Source organism: Scomber japonicus, chromosome 6 (genome assembly GCF_027409825.1).
Source record: "Scomber japonicus isolate fScoJap1 chromosome 6, fScoJap1.pri, whole genome shotgun sequence".
Lineage (NCBI taxonomy): Eukaryota > Metazoa > Chordata > Actinopteri > Scombriformes > Scombridae > Scomber > Scomber japonicus.
In genome coordinates, this window is record NC_070583.1 from 28,360,410 (window position 1) to 28,387,221 (window position 26,812).

General features: G+C 39.5%; 2 protein-coding genes across 5 annotated transcripts in view; both read left to right on the forward strand.

The window, feature by feature from the left end:
- Nucleotides 1-1,700: 1,700 nt before the first annotated feature.
- Nucleotides 1,701-3,579, forward strand: tlcd5a (TLC domain containing 5a). 2 transcript variants are annotated; one of them, XM_053321285.1, is made up of 3 exons: nucleotides 1,701-1,896; nucleotides 2,578-2,650; nucleotides 3,008-3,579. In XM_053321285.1, exons 1-3 carry the CDS (start codon nucleotides 1,701-1,703, stop codon nucleotides 3,108-3,110), a joined length of 372 nt encoding a protein of 123 aa, XP_053177260.1. In that variant the 3' UTR covers nucleotides 3,111-3,579. The 2 variants fall into 2 exon arrangements, with proteins under 2 accessions (XP_053177260.1, XP_053177259.1); XM_053321284.1 differs by having other exon boundaries at nucleotides 2,578-3,579.
- A 3,822-nt stretch (nucleotides 3,580-7,401) lies between these two features.
- The window catches only part of arhgef12a (Rho guanine nucleotide exchange factor (GEF) 12a), a 38,829-nt gene continuing 19,418 nt past the window's right edge, over nucleotides 7,402-26,812 (forward strand). For 2 of the 3 annotated variants that reach the window (XM_053321277.1, XM_053321279.1), the window contains exons 1-3: nucleotides 7,402-8,919; nucleotides 24,447-24,467; nucleotides 25,281-25,372. In XM_053321277.1, the coding sequence (XP_053177252.1) occupies nucleotides 8,888-8,919; nucleotides 24,447-24,467; nucleotides 25,281-25,372 (145 nt within the window). In that variant the 5' untranslated portion in view covers nucleotides 7,402-8,887. The remainder of the gene's footprint in view (nucleotides 8,920-24,446; nucleotides 24,468-25,280; nucleotides 25,373-26,812) is intronic. The other variant, XM_053321278.1, reaches the window with a different exon arrangement.

A 26,812-nucleotide genomic window follows, 5' to 3' on the forward strand; every position in this document is an offset into this window, starting at 1 on the left:
ATACTCAAGGTAACGACGTTTTTATTGCATTTGTGAGCGTGTTTACAGTCCCATTATTAGGATAACTGTGTGCTAGCTGGCCCTTAGCTTGCTACTCGTTAGCTTGCTATTTGATCCAGTTGCTCATCCTGCTGTGAGAGCATCTTCTTCAATAAGAATAAACATGCATGAACTAATTTAGCAAGCATTTCATTATATTTCCCCCTGGTAATTTAAACCCTAGTAAAGGAAACATTACTTACTCTGCACTTCCATTAGCTCATTCAGAAAACATTAAACAGCACCTGGTAATTATCATTTTATTTAACCAGAAGAAATGTCTAAGTTTACAAAACATACACGTATTTACATGCATAATGAATGAATTACATACACATGCTGCTAAATGAAGAAAACAGTTTGGGAAATGTACCTGTTACAACCTACCCAAACTACTGCTAGAGGGCCGTAACAGTACCTAACATTTTTGTACCCATCTTGTTTGTGTTATATTCTTGTTCATTTTTATTCTCTTTATTCTCTTTTTTTCTCATTGATCTGTGTTTGTCTTATGTCTTTTCTTATTTAACCCTTAAACAGGCAGGAGTGGAAAAATTAGATGTTAATTATTTTTTTAATTATAAATTTACTTTTATGTTATTAGTTATTTCATGTTGCAACTAAGTAAAACATTTCCACAAGTAATTAAAAGAAATATATTGTATATTTTGGATTTTATGAGTTGTATCTCCACCAGGATCAAGGTATTAAAATGTATATATCTCCTGGTGCACGTTGCCTGTTTAAGGATTACGTTATCAATGTGGTTGTGCTTTTCTGCGTCCCTCCACTCTCCTTCCTTCTTTATCTCTCAATCCAACCGGTCAAGGTAGATGGCTGCCCACCTAGAACCTGGTCCTGTTCAAGGTTTCTTCCCATTAAAGGGGAGTTTTTTCTTGCCACTGTCACTAACTATTTGCTCATGGAGAGATGGGTCTCTGTAGATTAAAGAGTGTGGTCTTGACTTGCTGTATGTGAAAAGTTCCCTGAGGTAACTTCTGTTGTGATTTGGTGCTATATAAGTAAAATTTACTTGACTTGATTTCAAAATCAAATCCGAATGGTTACACCATGGTTTCAACTTATCATACCATCCTCACATCTATGTTTCCATGCAAACAACAAAACAAGTAAGATAACAACATTGGTGAATCTCTAAACTGATTCTCAAAGGGCATATCATTCGATTACAGTTCAAAAAGTCTCTGTCTGACGCCCAGCACCCAGTGACCTCTCATCTAGTTTTGAAACTTGCTTGTAGTCTTTGAGAATCAAGTATCCTTCTTGTTGCAGTCTAGTGAAAGCGGGTGCGTCCATCTGCATGGTCTCACCTCCTAGTACAAACGTCACAGCAGAAGAAGAGACGTCCCCCTCACCCCACCAGACCCTCAGCCAGCCAACTATAGTGCTATTATAGTTCAAGCAAAGGCTAATTGTTGTTCACTTACAAAGGGTTGCACAGTCTAAGTCTTCGGATGGTAATGCTGTCTCTTTCTACTGTAAACGATATTGCAGAGCAAGATGTGTCTCCACTCGTTTATGTTTTACAGAGTAGTGTGATTTAAGAGTTGGCGTGAAGACTGCTGACACAAACGCTTTCGAAAGAAATTATAGGTTGGGCTTAGTTGTTTTTCTTGTTGGTTTTGCCTTCAGAAGAGAAGATGGCAGTGCTTGTGGTTTGTGCACTCCTGTGCCTGTCCGGTTGGGTCTCTCTCTACTTCCTCCTGTGTAACATTAATGGGTCCCGGAGTTGTGAGTGGAACTGTCGTCTTGTCACCCTGTTGCATGGCATCCTGGCAGTCTGTATCACTGCATACATAGGCTATGTGGATGGACCCTGGCCTTTCACTGATCCAGGTAGGACATCCTCCATCTATAGATAAACTTATCAGAATTAAATTTGTACATTTTGTTCATTTGCACTGTAAAGACATAATTACAAACAATGAGGGCAGTCTCAGTGATTTAAAGAGTATAATTTGAGCTTTAGTGCTTCACAGCATTATGTTGTAAATGCTACTTAAGTAGCAACGCCTTGTGAATTCACAAGGTGTTCATTCATACATTCAGGGCTGCATCCCACTTTATGCCAATCATTTTCTCAATTATTAATATCAGAAAATGGGTAAAATAATGCCCACCACATGTACACTGAGCCACATTTTCACATTTCATCACTTGATTTGTCACAAAATCCAAATACATTAGTCTTGTAAGAAAAACAAAAGCAGCAGATTGTCACAGTTTAGAAACTGAAACTATGTGTTCATCATAAGTATAGTTTCTGATTAAATTTTTTAGTAACCAATTAATCAGTTATTTTTTTCTTAGCATGTTGAGATAGTTTAGTGTTACTTCAAGTAGCTGTAAGTTTGTGCAATACAGGGACTGAATCCTTTTAGCTTTTATGTCTTCATCATGTATTGCATAAGTTACTAATTAGGATAATGACATGTTGCAGTGATTGCATGTTTGCGGGTTCTTTTGGCTTGTATTTCAAATGTGTGCTAACAAAAAAATATCTGTTTGCGGTGTTAGGTACCAAGAATACTCCTCTACAGATAACTGCCATGATGGTGAGTCTGGGCTACTTCATTTTTGATATGGGCTGGTGTGTGTACTTCCGCACAGAAGGACCCGTTATGCTGGCCCACCACACCATGAGCATCCTGGGAATCCTGCTGACCCTGTGGTTGGGGGAGTCTGGCATTGAGTCCTGTGCTGTACTCTTTGGCAGCGAAATCACCAACCCCCTCCTGCAGGCACGCTGGTTCCTCAAACAGACAGGACATTACGGGACGCTGCTGGGAGACGTTGTGGACGTCCTGTTTGTGCTGCTGTTTGTGGTGATGCGAGTCTTCGTGGGAGGCACAATGCTGTACTGTGAACTAATCGCTCCAAGACCCAGATTCTTCATCAAGTGTGGGGGAGTGGCTATGTACGCTCTGTCATGGGTGTTCATGGTGGACATTGTTCGATTTGCTCGTCGGAAGAGCAAAAGTTGGCACAAACAGCAGAGAGACCAACAAGGGGCGGTAGTAGCTAATGGCCATGAAAAGAAGTATAACTGATCAGCTTCTGTTTGTCTGAAGAAAAACTATTTACATTAAGTATGTTTTTTGGACACACAAGAGAAATAACAAGGAGAATCAACTTTTTGTATATTAAACTGAGATGTTAAAGGGGATAGTTCAAGTATATATCAAGGAAGGTCCTGTGATATGTATCTATAGAGTCCAACACCTGTGCATTTTGAAAAAACACATTTTTTATGCAGAAATTGCTGCTGAACATGTTAGATTGTTGTGTGAAAGGTGCAGAATAAACAACATAGATTAAGTTTTTCACTGAAAACCAAAGCACTTTCTATAAACACATGAACAGATGGTGATTTCAGTTGCAGTGAACTGTGGCCTAGTGACTTGTTTTGGTGGAGGCTTACTATTAAGAAATAGACAGTTTACATGTACAGCCCATAGTCTTTGTGAGTCATATGAAAAAGCTATTTTTGGTTTCTTATCAGTCTTAGTTGGGGTTTTATTTGGGGTTTTTTGCTTTTGTTTTCTTTTTTGTTTATTGTGTATGTGAAACTTTGAGCAGATGTGAAAGGTATACTCAGGTAGGTGAAGTCATACCAGAAGCTTGGGATGAAATGCAGATAAATGAGTGTATTTGATTACTTTGTTTAATCTAGTTTACCATGTTTAGCTGCTGTTTCAAATCATATTCCAGAGCCTGCACAAAAGAGCACTTCCCTGACATTACATTGTTTTTAAGTTTATTCATGTAAAGGAATAAGATTGTCCTCTCTATTACATAGTCTTACTTTGGTAATAACAATATTTGGATATTTATGTTAAACTATAAATTTCTTTGAATGATGATGGTGAATGGTGTCATAACTTGAAGTCTAGACGGTATTTGAAGTTATTTGAATTGTCACTTTACCAATAACTCCTAATTAATTTAATTTAATAGTGCATTGTTTCAATCTCACAAAGATCTTTGTCAGTCATAGTCGAGACTTGACAAATTAATATTTTCATGCAGATCTTTTGTCTGACTTCTCCTTAAGGTTCTTTTTTTTTGATCCAGCACCTGTACATTTTTCTTTGGATGTGCACATTCTACACTCCATCTTGATTTTTGAGACAAACATGTTTCTGTGTGCATCAAGCATGCCGCTCTCTGACAGATAACATGATGAGAACCTGTGCTGCTATGCATTTGACTGCATACACTTTTGTTTCAAGCTAAAATGTTGTGTTCCAATTTTTATTAAGTCTTAATCCTCATCAGTGGCACATACATACAAATAGGGCTGAGCAATAATTAGCATTCCTCTCAGTAAAATCACATTGATATGATATAATCATATCAGGTTATCGTTTCACAAAATTCTGTTGTCTGATTAAATTGTGGTTATGCTCTAACAAAAAATGTTATTTAATTTTTGGATTTACATGTGTGAGGAGTTTTATCTGAGTGAAGTCAGTTGTAGTATTTTGTGTGTGATTTTGTAAACATTTGCCATATTATTGGAAAAGTATTCCTCTTAATATTGTGATTTTTATGTCAACCACATCATCCAGACACAAGTGCAACATGGGATGAAAACAAGTGAATTGTTACATGTAGAGAATGATAATGCTCAGCTCACACCATAACTGAAACAATGTTCACTGTTGTGCTCAGACTTTATATTTGTGTTTTATTGTCTTGTATTTTATTTTAGTGGACACAAATTTAAGTAGTAACGTGCTAAAACACTTGTACATTTATGTTTTAAATGTTATGTGTTGCTCTCATCTACCTGTTTACTTGGCTGCTACTGTTCAGAGTCATGTCACCGATATATATACATACAGTATATCTACAAAGCAAAAATCAAACTGGTGTGTGCCTTAGTTATCTGAATGTATTGCCCTTTTTGTTTGTATTTTTTCTTTTTTGTCTGCTCTGTATTGTAAATCCTATAGCATAGATATAGGAGTAAAGAAGAACTACATTTACTTTATGATTTCATGATTTTAATAAACTCTTTAGCCTTTGTAATCTGTGTGTGAAATGAAATAAAAATCTTGGTGATTGTTCTTATGCTTCAGAATAAATTTTAAATTACAACTTTCCAACTACGCACATATATTAACATTAAATGCTGCAATTACTCGACTGTATTATTAGACTGAGGCTGAAGTTGCCTCATATGACCACATGATGGTGTCATATCAATTATATATGACTGATCAGTGAGGGAAGAAACATGAGTCACTTGACTTCATAAAATAAATACATTAACAAACTAAGAAAGCTGCTCTTAACTGGAAATAGTATCACAGTTCTAGTTAAACAACAGTGAGTCATATTTTAATTTGGTTGTAGTGTACACTAATTAGCATACAAGGCTTGTAGTTTGCCACTATAGTTTTACTTATTTCTGTTCTTGTTAGCAATAATGCCACTGTTTAAAACATTTTTTGTGAGCACACAAAGTTTAATTTACTATACCACACTCTATGTTACACACTGGTGTCAGCTTCCAGAAGGGCGCATAATTAGATAGGAACGCAGAACACTATAATAAACATGTAACAGGAAACATACAAACAAACAAATTGACCAAAAGACAGTGGAGAAGTATAATTGCGCATATTTCCCATATTTCCACAGATTCTGACAGATTCAAAACAGCCCTTTTGAACCACCATTACCAATCATATGCTAAGCAATTAGATTTGTGATATTGTGATGTGAACTTCATCTTCCCTCAGTTGGATTCAATCACAAAGACTCATGTGTAACTGAACACTGTTATATACACAGTGGACTACAAATAGAATCAGTGAAGATAAATTGCATTGAATACAGATCTTGGTCTTGATCTCTTGTGTGCTCTGACTCCGCAGACACAATAAATGAATCAAAGCCTCTAGACAGTTTTATGTATCAGACTCTTTTGCTTTTTTCTCTATTTCTCTATTTTTTCTTACACTGTGTTGTACATACAGCCATCTGAGTGGTTTATCCCTCTCTGTCATTTCCTCTATAGATGAATTAAAGACATTTCTTCAGAAAACTGAGTGTCTTTTTGGTGGACAAAGGACTGGACTGTAAAATGTGAATAATCAGCATAATGACTGTTCTCCCAGTCCCAGACCAACCACATACTTGGCAAGAGCACAGACATGAAAACCATGACGTAATTATATAACAACATACGTACATCACCAAGTTGATCATCCACCTAAAGCAAAGTGTATCCTTACTAACAAGACTAGTTTCCCTGCCATGGAAAAGTAAACAATTATTCATCTTCATTAAAACTACTAGGCCTACTAGATCTGCAGAAACATATCAACAGCATTCATTATCTGTTAATTGACAGTTTTTTAATTAGTTAGTCTATAAAACATTCGAAAATGACTTGCTTGGTCCGACCAAGTGTCAAACCAAAATATATTTCATTTACAATGATATAACAAAGAAAATCTACAAATCCTCACATCTGAGAAACTGAAAATAGATGTTGTCAATCATCATATGTGATAACTAATCTGTTATTTAACTAATAAACATGAACTTCATTTTTTTTCTCTATCCCAAAGATTTTGATCATGTTTAATAGCTGAATAATCAGTTAGTTAGTTGATCGACTAATTGAGCTATAATATAAGACTGCGACTACCAATTATGTTCAGTGTTCAGTGTAGTAATTGATTTAATCTATAAAATATCACCATTAAGTTCCCAGAGTCCAAAGTGACATGAAAGGACTTTTTGTTTTGTCTGACCAGGAGTCCAAAAGCATACTCAGTTTACTACAATTAAGATCATAATGAACAAATATAAGAAAATACACCTATCTGAGAAGTTGAAGCCGATGGATTTTTGCTTAAAAACACCTCAAATTGTTATTAAATTATAAAAATGTATGTTTAACTTTTCTGTCCATACACTACTTAAAAAAAAAAAAATCAAATAAAAAAAATTGCAAAAACTTAAGAGATATCAAATATGATACAAAATTTAAAAAAGTGTTATTTCATTCATTTTTAAATTACTTATCAGAAGTTTCTAATAAACAAAATTAGAATTTTCTGGTAATTAATTGATGGTTCAGGCTTGATAGGGTTAATTAATCGACTAATTAAAGGTCTAATATAACATTTTAGGAGTTTATTGATCTTACTGTATTCTTACATGCGTATTATAGGAATACATTAAATACTGTTAGATGTAATATAACACCATCATAGTTACCATATTGTAATTCTGTAACACTGTTGTACAGACACATAATGAGTTTTCCCATCTCTCCCGGCGGAAGTGGTTAGTGGAAGCGCTACTGGACTCCTACAGCTAGCTGGCTAGGGCGTTGCTAGCGGCAGAAAGTGGGATTTTTTTGGTACCTTTCCGCAAGTTATATCCCTGTACAAATAACACCCTGCGTTTGGAAAACTGGCGTTTGATGTTCCCTCAAAAGTTTAAAGCGCCTCTGTGGGTATTTTTTGTGTGTGTGGCTGTTTACAGAGGAGTGGTTGTTACTTTTTTGTCCCGTTAGCTGGCCACATAGCATAGCCTGCTTTTCCATCCACGGGAATTCAGCCGAGAAAAACGACTCAAATCTGGAAACATGGAGTCAAGGGACGCTACGCTGCTGTGCTAACCCCGACTTCACTGGATTGTCTTTTACTCAAGGAGACTTTTTTTGTTGTTGAAGGGACATAAACACGGAGACATATCGCCTGCAAAGCCACAGTCAGCCAGCCAACATTCATGCGGTGCTTGTGTTGTTGTATATGTATTTTTCGGTCGTCGGCCGGCTCATTGTTGTGAACGGGAGTTTGCTTAGTTTGCAGTCGAAACACAAGAGCACACGAAGCAAAGTTTTTTTTTTCCTCTGCTGAAAGAGCTCATCTGTTTTTGTTAGCTGGTAGCAAGGCAAGATTCAACGCCAGCTCAACAGGATTTTTTTGCTAAATGAAAAAAAATGAAGAAGAACAACAATGCGCTTTTTATGAATCGATCATCTTAACCCAGTGTTGTTTTTTCTGAATCTATCGTATATATATAACATTTAGCTGTGTGGTTGTTGTTGTTTTTTTTGCGCTAATTTGTAACACACGGGTCGCTTCAACTCGCTATTGAATCCTGCTCTTCTCATGGTCACGGGAGAGTCGTCCACACAGCCGCAGACAGGCATTTCTTGGAGCAGGGAATACCAAATGGGACTGGAGGAAATTCCAGCATCTTCAAAGATCATTTAGGCAACCGAGGCCATTCAGCCCGAGCAAGGAGGTGCTGGCAGACGGACTATACTACATCGCTGGGCCAAAGGTGGGGATACTGATTGGGTCCTCCACACCTCCATATCGGCAAAAAAAAAAAAAAAAATCTGGGATGTGAATGCAAAAGGATTCATACATGCACATGCACGACAACGTATGCCAGCTGGAGCAGTATATTTATTCTCGTTGCCAAAATATTGTGTATAGCCAGGGGTAAGGATATCATCTGACTGTTCAGCTAATACCACCGAGGCCCCCCCTTTCGATTCATTTTTAAAGTCTGCACTGTAGATTCCTTGCTGCTATTCAGATTTTGACAAGGAGTATTGGTTGACAGATAGCATATAGGTAGTATTTTTCTTCCTCTGGTGTTTGGACGTGCCTTACCACACAATCCAACAGAGTTTCCCCCTGCAGTTAATTTATTTCCAACATCATCCTCATCTTCCTTGCCCACTTCAGACGAATGCCAGAGAAGGACGCTCCATTAAATCGCCTCATCACACTCTGGAAAATGTTAATCGGATATAATTTGCTGCGAATCTAGAACCGGAAGCCCAATGAGTGACACACAGTCCAGCTTCACTGACAGGTACAGTATATCACCATCTTTTCTTTTTTTTCTCCCTCTCTATCCATGCACACTCCACATGCACAAATGCAACCCTCAAAGAAATGAAACAGAACATTTAGTTAAAAAGTTGTTTGATTCGAGGTGAATGATGATGTTAATATGAAACACAACCCACAGGCTGATGAAAATATGTTTTACGTGGTCTCAAGAGAAGCACTTCTTTGTGGTGATGTGCTCAGTAATAACTGTGTTATACAATCTAATTACTAAGGAGAGACATCAGATCTTGATGGAAACTCTGCTGATCTCAGCATGGGTAATGGAGTTCTCTGCAGACAGTAAAGTACTACTTGTACAAGGAGTGAGAAGGCCTGCTACTGTTTGTGTGCCAGGGAACAGTCATCTGTGATCCCTGTACACCTTTCAACATCACTATTACCCCTAAGCCTTTAAAGCTTACCCTCTCCTACACCTATTAAAACAATCTCCAGATTTAGACCAAACCTAAACTCCGTCAACTAATCACCTTAACTGAGGCATCATCCAACTTAAATGCAAAGCTCGGACACTGTTGTCAACAACAGCGGGTTAAGTAATGTGTCACAGCTTGAAAAACCCTGAATAGTAGAGAGGTGTGTGTCTGTGTTATTGTAATCCATTGAGATAGACATTTCCAATTCTTCCAATAGGCAACAGTACATGTATGAATTCTTGTGATGTTTTCTACTAGGAGAATGAAGAGGTTTCTATTCTCTAAATGATGTATTCTGGCAGGGCAACTGAGGCTTGTTGCATTACGTCAAGCCTTCCCACCTGAATCCCACATACCTGCGAGGAGAGCAGGCCAATACACTGGAATGTGGATGTCAGATTCAGGGCTGAAGGAAGCTCATTGCACAGTTTGGGAAATGAAATATTCTCATGGCTGGGGCATGAGCTCGAGGCTAAAACCCAACCCCATTTTTCATGACCCCCCTCCCCCACTGCAATGATGACAGCAGTGGCTGGCACCAAGTGCAATTGTGGTGCTGTTTATTATGTTTTTGTTTTGTTTTGGGCTTTTCTTAACAGTTCCACCACAACGCTGTGCACGGCACTGATGACTTAATCTGTGCAGCTGCTGTGAAGTCGGGTGGCTTTCATCAGTTAAATGAAGAAGTCCGTTCTTTCAGATGACTTCAGTAAACCTGTAATGAAATTCACAGTGCAGCTGATAGTCAGATAATCCACTGTGATGCGATTGATCTCACGAGAAACACAGTGTTAGAATTTATTGCTAAGAGACAGGGTGGTTTGTCATAAAAATCATATCATCATGTATTTGGGCAGCTCAGATTTGATGCTGCATGTGAGGGCTTGTATGTTTATTTGTTGTCCATTGATCTTTATTTTAGTCACAGCATGTAGACTGACACCTTTTTTAGAGTGAGCTTGTTCATCTGGTTGTTGTTTTTCTTACAAGCTTTGTGTCATAAAAGTCAAAATTGTCACAGTACCAGTAGAGCCTGATGCGGGCTGTTACATTCATGCAAAACAAATAAATGCAAAACACTGTGACAGCACTCTGGATGCTCTGCAGCCGGCTTGTGCTGAACATAAACTCTGTTGCAACAATATGAGAGCTGGCCTGCAGTTGCAATTATTGTTCAAGCTGCAGCAGTTTCGGAGGGCGTTTTCTTCCACAGTTGCTGATGATAATAACTTTATTGATTTCCCCCCTCCATCCTTAAGTGAATCTGTATTTCCCTGTCCTTGCTTTCTCTCCCTGGCGGTGCGGGGTAGTGCATTTTGTTTTTGCTCAGTTGGCCATGGTGGGAGTGCACATCTAACATCTATTGGGGTTGGGCTGCCAGCCGGTGGGTCAGTTTAGTGTGCTGTTAGCTCTTTGTCATAGAGTTCTGCTGATCTCCACGTTTTTCCCACCCCCCCCCCCCCCACCCCCCCTGAGGCCCTCCCGGGAAGTGGTGCTGGTGACATCACTAATAGTAAACAATAGCTTTCAGTGGGAGCAAACTGGCTGTCCGCTGAATGCTCCTCTCAGGTCCATCAGTGTAGGTCAGGTACATTCAGGGAGGCTGGTCGGCAGTGACGCAGTATGTCTGTGGCAGGTTAATTATAAAAGGAATTGACACCGACAGTTATTTATGTATCCTTAAGCGTATCATTTAGTCATGACATGCCCAAATGCCCACTGCAACTTACCAGAATGCAAAGCGATATCTTCAAAGTGTTTATTTTGCTTGGCATCAGTCTGAAAACCCAAGAGCATTCAATTTTACAATGCAAGGAAACAGAGTAAAGCATGCAGCAAATTTGAAATGCTTTGAATTTGAACTCGATGAATGACCTTAAAGGGTAAAACGATTATCAAAATCATGATCTATAATTATTATGTCAGTGGAATAATGAAGTAATTATGTCAGCACCAAATGATAACAGGGCAGTGGAGTTGAGATTTGCCTTAATGCTGCATAGGAATTTGTTTTCTCATAACAAATGTTTTCATGAGCGGTTCTGACAGCTCGGTCTGCTCATAATGCGTCTCCTGTATTTGGCAGCCCTCCCTGATAATGCAGTATGCTCCTACTCCATCTAGTCAGCACTGATACTGGGGAGGCTGTGTCAGCTGCTCTGAACTGTGCATTAAAACGAGTATCCAGAAGTCATTTAGAGCTCTGATCCAAAGTGCAAAGGCTCCAGCTGTGTGCATGCAGTGGGTAGCGGCAGTATTAACACACAAACATGTTTCCCACAACTGAAAGGAGGAGATAAAAAGAAGTAGGGGGAAAGAAATTCAAGTTTAAGTCAAAATTAGCATATGAAATTAATTTAGTAATAAATATTTAAAACATTAGCCTGCAGGAAAGCTTGAAGCGGTAAGATACGCTGTCATTCCCAAGTAGGGCAGTCAAATAGACAGCTGTACAACTGTATGCATTGTATGGGAAACACGTAGCACCATTTGCCGAGTGAGAGCTGACCTCGGGGAAGTGTCATTTTATGGTATTATGATGCAATATAATTTAGCTAAAGACTCTTAATATCTTATCTTCTCCATCCAGTTGCTGTGGAAAGTGTGTGATTTTCAAAGGCAGTGATATCTGAAGAGTTAATGAATACATAAAATCAATGGGAGAGGCAATTTTTTTTTATTTTTTTTTACCATAACCTAACCCTGTCTATTATAGCATGTAGGGCCTGACTGACCTTTTCATTAAAGTCTTTATCACAGAAGTGTTTTGGATCACAACAAGCAGCCTCAAAACCACCAGGTTGTTGCCAGTAAATGCATGTAGGTCATTTCTGGCTTATTTTAGTCTCAAAAAGAGGCAGAAATGGTTAAAAAAAACCTCATCAACCATCATCTGTTAAACAAATGCCACCTAAAGCAGATCGTGTTTACATGATGACATATATATATATATAAATACTGAAGAAATGGGAACACTACCTTTTTATAATAAGAGTATGATATTGAGAATTGGTTGAAATTGTGTCAAAAAAAAGAGTTGATTTAATTCCGTGGTTCATTTGGTAGGTTGTAGTTTGTGGTGAAAGGTGTTTCTAGTATTTTGTCCACCAATGGTAAACACTATTGATCATGAAAGTACTAACTAACAGCGAGTTAACAAGGAGTAGCATGTGCACAGTTGTCCGCTGTCACACGTCAATCCAGCGAAAGTAAAAACAACTCAATGGAAAACTGGATTACCTCATTGATTTGTAATTATGTTGGACAGTGATCTGGTCTCAAATCCTGTATCTGTGAATAGTATGTGTTGGTGTCATTGATTATTTTAATGAAAAAGGGCATTAATAGGGCATCCACAAATACAGCTGTTGTCGTCAATATATTCACAACACAGACACACTCAGGTAAAAGTCGCCAGTTAAAAAGGAAAACTACTAGTTAATCCACAACACCAATACTCTAACTCTTCCATAATTGGTCTAATATTCTTGTCTTATGAGTTCCTGACAAATTTACTCCATCTAATAGTTATGTGAATTATGGTTGTAATGACCAGTATTTGGTTATTAAGTGGTTATCATTGTGCTGTGTTGACTTTTCACTCAGGCCAGGTTATTACACTGTTACGGTTGGCAGTGATGCATTTTACACAACACTCTCGAAATATGTTTTGTGATTGACGACGGGGTCACATTTTGGTAAAGGTGGAAAGCTTTACAGTCTCTTTGCAGCAAAAACTGCTGCAGTGTTTTCGAAGTGTTTCTCGGCGGTTGCGTGAGTGAAGCTGGCCTTGAATTATCTGCATTGAATCGTATCAGCTACCGAGCAGCGAGCGAGTAGCCAGATTCAGTTTTGTTTATTTATAGAATGTAAATGAGGAGCTTAGAAAGACTCTGCTCACACCTGGATGTCACTTTGGCAGGCACACACCAACTCTCACCATACTCTGTTCATTCTTGCCAGGTCCCATTTCACTCTTTTTCACACACTCTCTCCATTGCATCCATCACTTATTCAATTCTTTGCATCGGTCAGTCCCAGTCTCTTGTTATCACCACTATTATTACTTATCATCACTCTTTCTTATGCATCAAGGTAGCGACTACTTACTTTTGTATCATATTTGCTTTCAATAATTAGCAAAGTACGAATGAAAAATCTCTTCTGTGGTTTAACCTTGAGCCTCTTTTGTGTCTTTAAATGGTGTTAATATTTTTCCTGCAGTTATTTTAGTCAAGAGAAACCTGACTAGAAGGAAAGAAAAGAGGGTGAGATAGAAAAGGAGAGTGAGCCACACAGAGGAAAAGAAACGGGCGATGCCCCAGGGTTGGTGATGTTGGATGGTGGGTGGAGTCGAGGTCGGAGCATTAGCTGGGGTTCTTATGTGCAGGGGGGAGTTGAGGGTCTATCACCCAGCCCTGTGATGCTGATGCTTGTGGACACTCTCTATAGTCCTCCCCTGTTAACCAAGAGTGCTTCAGGGCCCAAACATTACTTTCACTTCACAAAAGACAGGATCACAACAACAGATAAAAAAGAGGACAAGGGAAGAGAGCTGTCTGGCTAAAGTGTCATGAAGGGTTGGGCGATGTTCTCCATAGTCAGATCTTCCTACCGTCACCCTGTGACACTGTGTCACTGAAATGAGAGTGGACTATTTCTCTCTCACTCACTCACTCTCTCTCAGAGTGAACACGGCCACAGTAGGATAACAAATACAGTCTATTATGTTATTGCTATTATTGTTCTTATTTATTAGCTGCAACTAGCACTGCATCAGAGTGTTCAGTGTGGCTGGTATCACCATTACTTCCCACCACAACCTTCTCAAACCAGAGAGAATAAAGCAGCTTGTTTATTAGTTAAAATCTGTAGGTATAGTCTCACATAACTCCAGCATAAATGTAAAATTGTGATCATTCATTGTTTCTGGCTTTGTGTTTATTTGAATAATAATATTTATTTGAGGACATTGAACAATTGTTTGTGTAGGATTAAAGGGCGCCATGTAAACTGAGATTGTTATGTTTTAGTTCTTTGATTTTTGCTTTTTATTTATTAATTCCTGTTTGGTTATTTATTATTCTTTGTTTGGGGTATGGTTGGCCTGGTGTCACAGCCGGTCCATTTCATCACTGAAAAGAACATTTATTTCTGTAGCCCTGCAGTAGACAAAATATTTTACTATCTATTGTCTGCTTACATTGAGGTATTTGGTTGCACTTTAACAGCTAATCTGAATGGCCTAGGATATATGTGCAATATTTTGAGGTAAACAAGTTGTTTTTTTAAGTCAGTGTTGGCAATAAAGCTGCTTTTGACTTTAATTGTTGACTGAATATTGTGCAGTGTTTGGGCCTTTGGATATAGTATTGTCTCATCTCCAATTTGGGGAACTCCCACTTAGCCAATGAAATAACAGACATGAGAATGAGGTATTACATAATTATTATTTACTTTTACTCGGTGCAACAATATCACAGCATCAATTTAGCATAATTATCTTTTTATATCACAATTCAAATCATATCCATAAAGTTAACTAATCTCAAGGGGTACAGAACTAAGTTTTGGTGAGCACTAAGCAGGGATATGGAGAACGGAGACGTAGGGTGGAGAAGAGACGGCAAATTAAGGATTTTAAATCAATCACTCATGCTGATTAATGGGGATCGAGCCGCTCCACCAGAACCAGCTCTAAATGCACAAAGTAAAACACAGATTCAAGGTTTTTCTATTATTATAAAATCTTCATTTTGATAGTATATTTGTTTAATTCACCTTAATATCGGCTTAGGAAAAAACAGTCGTCGATCATCCCTTCGGTCGTCAATATACTATCTGATCACCAATCAGTGCTAGTCTCATGTCATGTCTTCACATGTCTATGTAAGTGTTTTGTAGCCATGAACTACGGTAGTGCCCTCGAGCTAGCTGTGAGACTTGTGAAGCCGTGATATTTTGCAGACTGCACAGTGTCCAAAAGATATGAAGGAGATTTATCTTTATTTCTCTGTTTTTACTGGGAGAGTTTTAAAAAGGACAGTGACTGCTAATAAAGTCTTTATCTGGTTGATTGATTGTGATACAGTTACTGCAGCATGTGCTGTGTGCTGGACTGTTTGTGTGCGTCTGCTCCATCTTTCTCTGATATATTCAGACATACTTGATGTTAGAAAGCAGCTTCTCTGCCGTTCTAATTGGATGTGATTTTTATGTGGCGCGTTGAGGCTCCTCATCCCGGGGTCTCAGAATTGGGATGCTTTATTTGAATGTTGTCTCTGAGTGCCAGTAGAAGCTGTACTGTAAAACTAGAGCAGCAACCTGCTGCTGCACTGTGATTAATCTTACACTGCCTGTCTCTGCTGAATCAGGGGTGACTAGACAGGCTGATACACCATTGCAGTTCCTCGAAAAGAACCGCTGCCAGAACAGCAAGTTCTGTCACCAACCTAGAGGCATGTGGCTTTGTCTGAATGACTTTAGATTGCTTTGATAGCAGAAAGACAGTGGATACAAAAAGGAAGGTTAGTAGGACAAAGTGCAGGGATGTACTGTTAATAATTATGTCTTTGCTATAATAAGCTTTGGTGTAGATGACTTTGTTGCTCCTTGAAAGTCCAAATAACTGTTTCTCTGTGATGAATCAGTCGGCACATGAAGTACTGTCTCACATTCAAGCCAGATGGTTTTAGTGAGTATTGACCAATCGGTATAAGGACTTGGAGCTTTGAAGAGAATGCAGCGTTAGTAATGTGGTTTTACCGCAGGTTGCGTCACCTTAAATGTCATAATAGGCCAGCTTGTAACAGCCATTAATACATCTCTGAGGTTGTTACAGGATATCAGACACAGAAAGTCAGTGAAACCAGGTGTCCGTGTTCCCCTGCCAGACACATTAACCTACAGTGTAGTGCTAAAGTCAACAGGTAAATCAATTAACAGAAAAATGTTCCCCCTAACCAACTAAACTCAACAAAAAAGGAAAAAAAAGTGAAAAAAATGCTTTTGCAGGAAAGTTGCTCCTTGATCAGGGAAGTTCTCAGGTTTTTTGTGGCAGGACTCCTGACCAGCTGCGGTGTGGACAGTGTAGCATGTTGAACCGGCTCCTTTCCTTTTTTCAGTGCTGGAGGACAGCAGACAGCATAGCGTGAAGAAATGTCTATCCCCCAGCCCTCATGTCAGGAATCCTGATGAGGTTTATTGGGGCAGAAAGGGCACCGTTTTCCCCCTGAGGCTGTAGCTTGAGCTCCAGAGCTATTCCTCTTGTCTCTCCAACACACACCACACCTCTCCCTCTCTCGTTGTCTGTCTGATTCATCCACTCACCTAATGCTCTCTCTCTCTCTCTTTTGAACTCTTTATATCAATGAACACATTGATACAAGGTGGCTTAAAGGAGTATCGCTGTGTGGGTGTAGACTGCTCCTTTCTCAGTGGCTGGGAGTGGAAAAAATAGTGACGTCATGCCGGCTGTGTGCTTGTATGTGTGTGTATGCACCCACATTGTGTGACTCAGGTGTATAGATGAGATAAGTAGTGTGTGTTTTCTCCCATTGGCAGTGTGCAGGCTTGCATCAGGCTGCTCAAGAGACTGTATCATTACACAGCCTCGAGATAGAATCAGAGACCATTTTAAAGAGGTGGCATGAACGGCTGGCTGGTTGAATGGGAAATATTGTAAAGTATGCACCATAGGCTACTCGACAGGCCAATGGCGTGACTCAGCACAAAACACAGCTGAGGAGACGGTGCTGTCACCACACAGCGCTGTATCAGTACTGCCAAGTTTTCCAGTGTAATCCAGCATCTGAGGATGTCAGTGCTGCAGTGTGCAAGGTTATGTTGTATTTCACCTCCTGCTGGAATGAAACACACCTCAGTCTGATCTCCGCAGCCTGAGGGCAACACCCAAAACTGTCCAATCCTCTCATAGTTTCAGACAGGCCGCACCTCCCACAGCTTTTTAACAGCACCTGAGAGCACACATTACTGCAGGAACTTCATATAGCATTTAACATGAGAGTCTGACACGTTTTTATTATTTGGTCTAGCATACTCCTGATTTGCTTTTTTATCTGACAAGTAATCTGCGCATTTGTGCTAAAATTGATTCAAGGAGGAACTGAGAATAACCTGAAGTGTTTCCTCTAAATGTTACATGAGTTGGTCTAGTTCCTTATTGTTCAGTGTTTTCCTTCCTCTTCATTTTAGGAGACCCTTTCACAGAAATAGCTGTGTGTCGGAGTCCTGCTCCCTTAGGGCTGTTCGTTCCTCCCTCCTCCACTACTCGCTCTCTCTCTCCCCTTCTCTCTCTCTCTCTCGCTCTCGCTCTCGCTCTCTCTCTCTCTCTCCCTCTCTCCCTCCCCTCCCTCTCTCTCTGTCTCCCCCTCGCTCTCTCTCCCTCTCTCTCCCTCTCTCTCCCTCTCTCTCCCTCTCTCTCTCTCCCTCCTTCTCCATGGTTTGGTCTGGTCCCGGCCTCTCTTGCTGCCACTGTTGCTGCATTTGACCCAGCTCTGCCACAGTTTTCCATCAAAACACCAAACCTCAATGGAGCATTCAAGCCCAGGCCCGCTGCAGTCCCTCCCTCCCCTCTCCTCTCGTCCCCTCCCATCCCACCCTGTTCTGACTCTGCCTTCTTTCTCCCTTTCACTCTCCCTGCAAATTTAATGGCCCTGTCCAGGAAGAGGTCCGAGTTCAGACTTGAAGAATTACAGAGCAGGGTCTGAAGAGTTAAATGAGCCGAGGAAAATTGATTCTCAAACACTATTAGTAGGTTTTTTGAGACAGAAACACTGTCTTTTGGGTTTTGGTGTTTTCTGAAGCGTTTCTTTTAAATTTTAAGATCATCTTGGGTTAGGGTTCCTCAAAAGTAGAGGAACTGCAATTGCCTGTGTCACTGTTGGACTGTCACTGTTGATTTTCACACTTTTTTTTATATGCTGGCGAAAACTATTTTTAAAGTGCTACAGCAGAGCAAAGTGGAACTGGGTTCTTGACCTCCTCATGATTCAGTTTTGTTTACCGCTCCGTCTTGACATACACAGTTATTAAGGCCTAGGTGTTTCACAGTAGTTCGCATTTATAATATTAGTGTGTATTTTCTGTGTTATCTCAAACTGCGAACCATATTTTATTCTCTATTGTCAGAGTGGAGTATTTAAAAATCATTAGGACACAGAACAATGAACTACTGTTGTCTACAGGACAGATAATTCACTGCCAATGTGCAACCACCATGATACTACTCTAGAGATTTACTGTGGTAGACATGTAGTTATTGGAGCTATGACTGTGTGTCAGTGATACGTGTCAGTGGAAAATCGAGAGAAGTGTCGCCCTGTTACCGAGACCCCTTAATAAGACCAGTCAACCTTGCAGTGACTGGAGTCTGCATGTATCTAGATACAGGGATACTCTAGCAAACATCTCTGAAAGCATGCACCACTTGTTTTCTTGGCTTGTTATCTCATAATTTGCATAGTGACAACTCTGCGGTTTCATTACCTAATAGCAGCTAGTACTGCTGTATATATAATATTGGTCAAAAGTTTGGACACACTTTCTTATTCAAGTGAATAGGAAGGTTTTGTTACAATAGAAGAACTACTGAGTGAAGGTAAATTACTCAGTATTTAGTAGCCTTCATAACTATGACAGTTCTGTATTTTTAGTACATCTTTGGGTTGAGAAAGCATGCAGTTATTAGCATCTATTGCATAAGTAACTGTCAGTCAAGTGTATTTAAAAAGTGTTTTTTTTTTATTACAGAGCAGAGCAAAAATCTAAACATAAATGCAATTGATGTGATCAAATAATGCTGTCACTTTTGAACTACCAGCATGAGTTAACATGCCATCTTTGATCAGCTTAGTAGGTCTGTATTTATGTATAATTAAACCCTTTCTGCACACGTTATAATTGAGAAAAGGCAAAAAAAAACCAAGAGTGGTAATTCATGATTCTTGTAAGTCTACCTGTTCATTTGTCTTGCCAATGCATAAATCAGGCATGATGACCTTGTAGTCAGTTAGCTGCTTTGCTAACATGGAGGCTAGGCACTGCAGAGCTTTGTTATGGGAATTAGGCTTGTGGTATTTCCCAGTGACTCATCTGCCTCCTGTGTCAATTCCTCCTTTTCCACCAAATGAAATTTGATTCCATGTTGAAAGTAACATCCTTTTTTTCACTTTGTAAATTTAATATAGCTGTAAAGTCTGTTTCACACACCCACTAAAATATTCCTCAGTGAGGGAAAACTTCAATCTGTTTGGTTACAGAAAGTTAAACTGATAGGAGAACTTGTCAGAGGAGACTTACTGTGAAAAAACCTAATGTGTAATTATGAGGATTATAGGTGCACATGATAAAGGAGTCAAACCAAAATAAATAACCATTGCTATAAAGGTGAATCATATCAGATAGCAACACGTTTCACCTTGCTGTAAACTGAATGTGTTTGCCAGTTATTTTCTATTTGTTTCTCTTTGTCCATACATGTAGCAGTTTTAATGTAATGAAATGACCCTGTTGGAGTTGTATTCAATGTCACATTTGGCTTATAAAAAATGTGCATATCAGTTTCTTCAGTACTGTGTCTTCTGAAGGCCTGCAGTAGCTCTCACCACTTGTCATTTCATTTTTTCTGTGCCTCCCAAGTTGTGATGGAGTTTCTCCTCATCTTTCAGACAGCTCTCTATTAGTAATACCGTGCTGTGTTGTGTTGTGTTGTGATGTGTAGCTACGCTGTTATCCCGGGTCAATGTTTTTCAATTTTTCTCCCACTCTCAGTTTTTTTTCTGGTTCAAGCAGAAAATCAACATGACAGCGGCACTCTCATTCACCTAGGCGGAAAAGTTGTCCTCAGAAAGAAAAGACGTTTTATTTTAGCCTGTATTTATTTTTATATTGACATTGGAAAAGTGGTTGTCAACAAGAGCATCCAGACCTTGAAAATGGTTTACAGTGATCCAGATCTTGTTGCCAGGCACAAGCCCTGGAGTGGTTTGTGTGTTTTCACCAACTTCTACCAAAAGTCCGGGAGGTTCAGGACTCCGTGCAGCGGGATACTTTTGGTTTGCCATTTATACATAATATCCATAATTTTAAAGTCCCCCTTCCCATGAAAAATTTGTTTTCCTTCTTGTCCCTACAGTTTAATGTTTGAGTTTCACAGTGCAGGATGATGCATGTGCAGTTTGACACTGAGAGGCTGTTTTCACATTCATCTGCTGAGAGTGGAAAGTTTCTCTAAGCTCATTGAAAATCCAATTTGTAAGGACGGGCCTACGGGCAAGATTTGTGACATCATAACTAGTTTGGAAACCGATCCTGGTCCTATTGAAGAAGCCTGCTGTCCTAATACACTGAGAATTGACTTTTAAGTGTAGTCGGAGACCGCTTGTGTCCAGTAGTTAAAATTCTGGAATGAACTTATTTGCATATTTATAGTTTCTGGAATTTTTAATGAGGGAGAAGATGTCATTTTAAGGATTTAAAAAAGAAAATGTAACTTGTTTTGTTGGAAAACTATATCAGACACATTATTATTAGAGTTTTTTATGTAGATTTTAAAGAGGCCATATTATAAGTTACCACTATACCCTGGGGTATTAATAAAATACATCTGACGTTGGTCAAACTACCACAAGGATCAAGCACCGCAGCAGCCGTCTCATCCTGTCTAAACAGCACAACAGGTTTGAGTGCCTGTCTCGCCAAACCTCACCCCCCCCGTCTTCCGCAGGGTGTGCCAGCTACCATGACAACTGTTGAGCATGAACCCTGGAGAAACATGGCTGCCAGAGACAACATAGCGGCGCAGTTGACACACCAAACGACTCACGTTATACGCTGGAGTTTGACCGCAGGATCATTTGTGTTTATTCATCCTTAACAGCCAGCGAGCAACGGCAGGCACTGACTAGTCTCCAACCAGCACAGTGATTATTACTGAAGCTCAGCCAGAATGAATCTAAAATAAACTGCGATTTTTGCTGTGATTTAATTGCAAGAAACGAATCAAATGGATGTTGGAATAGCTACATCATGAGGCCGATGTGTAAAAAATCTGAATTAATGCTTTGTGACTTTCTGTTTGCAAGACGACAAGCAAACAACTTTTTAAATGCTTGACTTCTGAAAGGCTTTCAGATCGATTAAGGCTATGCTATCATTGTAGCATCAACACTCAAAATAACATCATCTAAAGGCATTAATACTGCAGTAGCATTATTGTTTATACACAGATATGGATCTATGTTGTGTAACTTTAAATTATATAAACTCAGTGGCTTCTAAGATATTTATTAGTGGTGACAGCAGCTGAGGTGTGCTGTCTGACTCTAGTGTTAGCTTAGCTCCAGCTAGGTCGAGAAGCGAGTCTGAAGATAAATCCACTTAATCCCAAAAGTTTAAAAAGTAAACTGCTGCCGGTAAACTGCTTCAGATCAGAGCAGAATTGGGTGTTTATTCCTGTAGAAGGTGAGGCGGCAGCAGCAAACGCAGGACTATCTGGCGCTGATCCCAGCAGTCGTCTGAGCAAGTAGCGTCTCTGTCCCCCATCCAGCCTCCTACAAATATCAAGCCCTTAGTTTAGCTTAGCTTAGTTTGCTGGGTCCCAGTAGGAACTTGCAAGAAAAACATGGCGGACCTCAGTCAATGTAGTAGGTGGAGACTCAGATTATTGAGGTATGGATGGGGGGTGGTACAATTTCAACGAAGCCTCAAGTGACATAAGAAGGGGCATAGAAATCTGAATGGCTTGTTGAATCACAAGAGCACAGAGCAGGCCTGCCCGCACCGAACAAACAGTGTTGTCTTATTTCACAGTTTGTGTTGTGTTGTGAAATAACGTCATATTTCCTGTTTTAGTTGACACAGTTTATAATACACGTTTCTCTGTCGTGAGTCAGACTTTAAGTACTGACGTCTTTTTACCTTGTTTATCCACAATATTTCTTTTGTTTTAGGTTGTTGTGTCCGCTGAGCTGTGTCCCACATGTTGCCATTGTCCCTCTCCTTAGCTCTTCAACGTGTATCAGACATGCTATTCGAATGAGGCATTTTCTTTCTCAATTATTTATTCTTCTTGGTGCTTTCCCTGCGGTGACCATAAGTCCGAGCCATGGATAGCTAGGATGTAGTTACCGCATGATATGAATGCTACAATAATTCCTTTTTTAGTTTTTTTGACTCATACAGAACGCTGTAAAAAAAAACGTCTGGTAAATCTGCAGCATAATTTCTGAAGACATGACTCATAAGTCTTGTTCAGCACAGACGTTATAGACAGCCCGATGCATCATACATCCCCTCAGAGCTGGGTTTGACTGTCATTTCATTTATTCCTGTACGATCAACCAAGAACAACATCTGCCTACTCAGTTTTGCCATCACTAGGCTTGTACTTATCCATGTCCCAGTTCAGTGTATGTGTGTTTATGTGCTGACTTTTCCATCTCTCCAATTCAGAGGTTTCAAGGGAGTGGGCGACTTAAAGCTAGTTTTTTTTTTTTTTTTTTTTTTTTTTTTTTTTTTCTGCTGGAGGCTCTGGAACTTATTACAGTCAGAGGCATTTTCATAAACGGGCCATTCAGCTTCCCCGGCACGGCTCTGAATGGGACACACTGTCGCCAGGAGAAAGAGAGTTAATGTGGGCTAGTTAGTCGTGAGACGTCCCCATTATGAACACTGGTGTTCAGAAATGTGTAGTTAGTCGTAGTACTGTTTTGTATTATATTACTGTGTGCATTTAAAGTTTAAAGAATACCACTGATATTGAGACTTACGGCCTGCCTCCTTTTATCTTTGTCTAGTTAACTTTTCTTCAAGCATTTTTTATGAAGCATACTGTATTCAGCCTTATTTAGCTCATTTTATGATGTTTACAGCTTGAAAAAGTCTCTCAGAAAAAAGAGATGTAGGCATGACAATAAAGTTTAAAAAGGTATTTATTTTTCAGCACAATGAAATAATAAAACTGACTCTAAATTTAGATTTTATGGTAACTATGTAACAGTATAACTTTTAAACCAAGTCAACGTGTTTTTTCATACTACATAAAGACGAATGGCAAAACATGACTCTTCCTGACTGTAGAAAAATGAGCTATGCTGACTGTGCAGACCCACCAGGAATAATGTAGAGTTGAGGGGCCACCCAGATGATTGGCACAAACTTCACGAGTGTTCAGGAGAGTTTTCATTTCAATGAAAATTACACTATAAATAAAATATATTATTAATATTACCCTTTGGATTGCTTTTGAATAGTCTCTCTTTCAGGCCCTCATTTACTTATAGAAAGGCTATAATTTAATTTGGATCATTTTTTAACATGGATTGCATAGTTTAACCCTTTGTGAGTATTGTAGGTCAGTGAATATGAAGATATTTAATATTCATTTTCAACTTTTTATCTTTTGTGAGTCCATACACTGTATCTTAGATTGAACAGTTAATGTGAGTATAAACAGCACACTATCTCCTCAAATTGATTTTTTAAATGTATTCTCATTTGTCTACCCAACAGCAAGTCAATACAAAAACATTATTATGTAACTTCTAGGAAAATATCAATTTTTCCAATATGGTAAGTCAGTATCCCTAAATGATTTAATCTCTACATCACTCTGTGGCACTAATCAGTCTCAGGGCGGGCTGCCTCGAAAGAAACAGGCCATGGATGTGATTAGGATATGATTATGACAGTCAAGTCGTGATGTCTGTGAGGAACTAGATAGAGGCACACACACACACACACACACACACACACACACACACACATACATACACATACATACACACAGCTGAGATCTAAGAGGCGAAGGACATCTGACCTGGAAAAGGCTTTAATCTGCAGCTGAAGAACTCTGATGTTTGATCGGGATTATCATGTTTACCGCTGTATGGGTCTCAGGAGAAGCTGTCAGCCAGTCATCTTGTTTTTCACTCTTCGTATAGCCATAAACAGCTCAGCTTTTTCTCTTTTTCTTTTTTGACATTAGTATATTTCTAGTTTTGTCATGTCATTGCTGTGAAATACTGATGGTCATTCTTGTTTTATTCCACAGGTTTCCCAAGAAAGCAAACAGGTAAGAGTCTTTATTTTCTTATATTTTATTGTAGAGGCATATTCATGCTTATGGGCGGGTAATCCTGTGGCCACAAACACACAGTCACACAGTCACACACACACACACACACACACACACCAGTGGTTGACATACACAGAGCTCCAGATGAAGGAAATGAGGCAGGTTTTTACTAGGCCTGGTGTGCTGCAACACAGAAGTCTTCAGAGTTTGGACCAAACATACCCTCTCCTCTCTCTCCCCCTCTAACTCATGTACACACACATATATACACACAGAGTGAGGGACAAAGGGGTCCCTCTTCTAAGGGCGGCCCATCACTGCCTTTCACTGTGAACAGAACAGTGGCCTTTCACAGTTGGGGCCGGTATAGGCAGAGGCAGCCATACATAGCCTGCCGAGGTTCAAGCCGGAGTCTGGCCTTGTGGCACCTCCTCTGAGGAGCGTCCTTTCTCTGGCCCTGCTCTCTGGGCACTCAGCAGAGCGGCTCCACATCCTCTTCGGCTGTCACATTATACAGTAGACACACTCAGCGTGATTCATACACTAGGAGGTCCTCTTGCCACATTATTCTCGACGCTGAAGTGAACAATTGCTGGTTCTGTGTGTTGCTCTAATTCCTCCTGAATCTTCACTGGCATACAGGCTAGTCGCACAACAAGACGCATGCATTACAGTGACATTGCCTATAAAAAATGCCACATATAAAAGACTACAGTGTTGTATGTGAAAGCACATGCTGGATACTTGCCAGTTGTGCCACTAATTTGAGGTGAGATTACCTGCGTCTCATCAGTGTTCCTATTTCTCTAGAACCAGCAGCATTCTCAGTAAAGACCACCCCCCGGACAAGAAACCCAAAAGTGACAAAACCTCACTTCCCTCCAATGAGTTTGACCCTACAGGTAACTTCCCACTTTCATTCTCAGATTCTTGTTCCCCCTTTCATTCCTTTTTTCTCACTCCATTATATTCTTGGTCACTCAGCCTTTTTCCCATCCTGTTTCTCTATCTCTGGATGCATCATTTTATCTGACTGTCATACTCACACATTTTTCCCTCACTCACTCTCTCTTTCTCTCTTTCTCTCTCTCTCTCTGTTTCTGTCTCTCTCTAACACAAATACAAAAAAAATCTTCTGAAAGAATTTTGCTGATGATGGTTTGCACAAGGCATGCTGGGAGGGTGAAAGGTGGCGTGTGTATCTTGTTTTATGCTTTGTGCTCTCTTTGAAAAACTTTTACTTGTGTGTGTGGTCCAATCTAAGATATGAGTTATCGCTGAAACATAACCATTTATTTTAAAGGTGTCTTTCTGAAATAATTGTGTTTATTGTCTAACTGCAATATATTAACAGTTTGCTCTACATGCTGCACATTTTAAGCCAGTTAACACATAAAGACCACAGGACTTTGCCATACGCAGCTGCATGTTGAATGTTCACGTGGTTCTTGCAGTTTTACATAAGTCAGTGCACTGTGGGTTTTGTATGCGTGTAAGTTTTTGGGTGGTCTCAATGCATACTTGAAATGCACAAAAAGCCTCTAAGCCTGTTATGCACTCCAGTTTCAAGTGTATTGCAGGCTGAGATATTGTTATAGTTCAGAAAAGAGACTAGTTTGATATGGTGACACTCCCTTTGGTATTTGTCAGCAATCAGGACAGTATGATTTGAGATATGACCAAAGCCTCCGTATTCAAAACAAGGCAGAAAATCCTCTGCACTACATGGTGGCTTATCTCTGTATGATGCAACAAAACATAGACAAGATGTGTCCTCTGAGCGGTTACACAAGACATGCACCCTGTTGTCTGTAGGTGTTTAGCGCCACACTCTAAATCTTTTTCCATGTATTTTTCTTTGGAATAATACACTGATCAAGCAAATTACACAGAGAAGCAAAGGCTGCTTTATCAAAGGCTGCTTTATTATATGGAAATCTTCATCTTTATGTCCTCCTTAGATCACTATTTAGATGACTGTTTCTAGACACAATCCATGTTTGAATTTCTGACCTTTTGCATGCCTGCATGGTGTTAGTTTGTAAGTCTGTTTGTCCTTTTTTGGTTATCTGCTAGTTGCATGAACTCTTTAACAGTCTTTTCCCAGATTATCTCCTGGTTGTACTTTCTGCCTTCATTTCAAAGTGGTTTGGGTTTATTAGTGATTGGCATAAGCTGTTAGATACTCTGGAAATGGATATTAAAACAGATTTCTGAGATTAATGCCTCCTAATGAATTAATACATCCGTTCATACATTTTTAAAAATGTTTAGGCTGCTGATTTTTAATTAATTGGACCAAGACCGGCTCTTTCTATGTTATTAGCTGTCATCTATTTTTA

Excerpts from the sequence above, each read along its gene's own strand:
- tlcd5a (XM_053321284.1), top strand. The coding sequence starts at position 1,701 with ATGGCAGTGCTTGTGGTTTGTGCACTCCTGTGCCTGTCCGGTTGGGTC. Across the intron at positions 1,897-2,577 it reads CTGGCCTTTCACTGATCCAG|GTACCAAGAATACTCCTCTA; the intron begins GTAGGACATCCT and ends TTGCGGTGTTAG.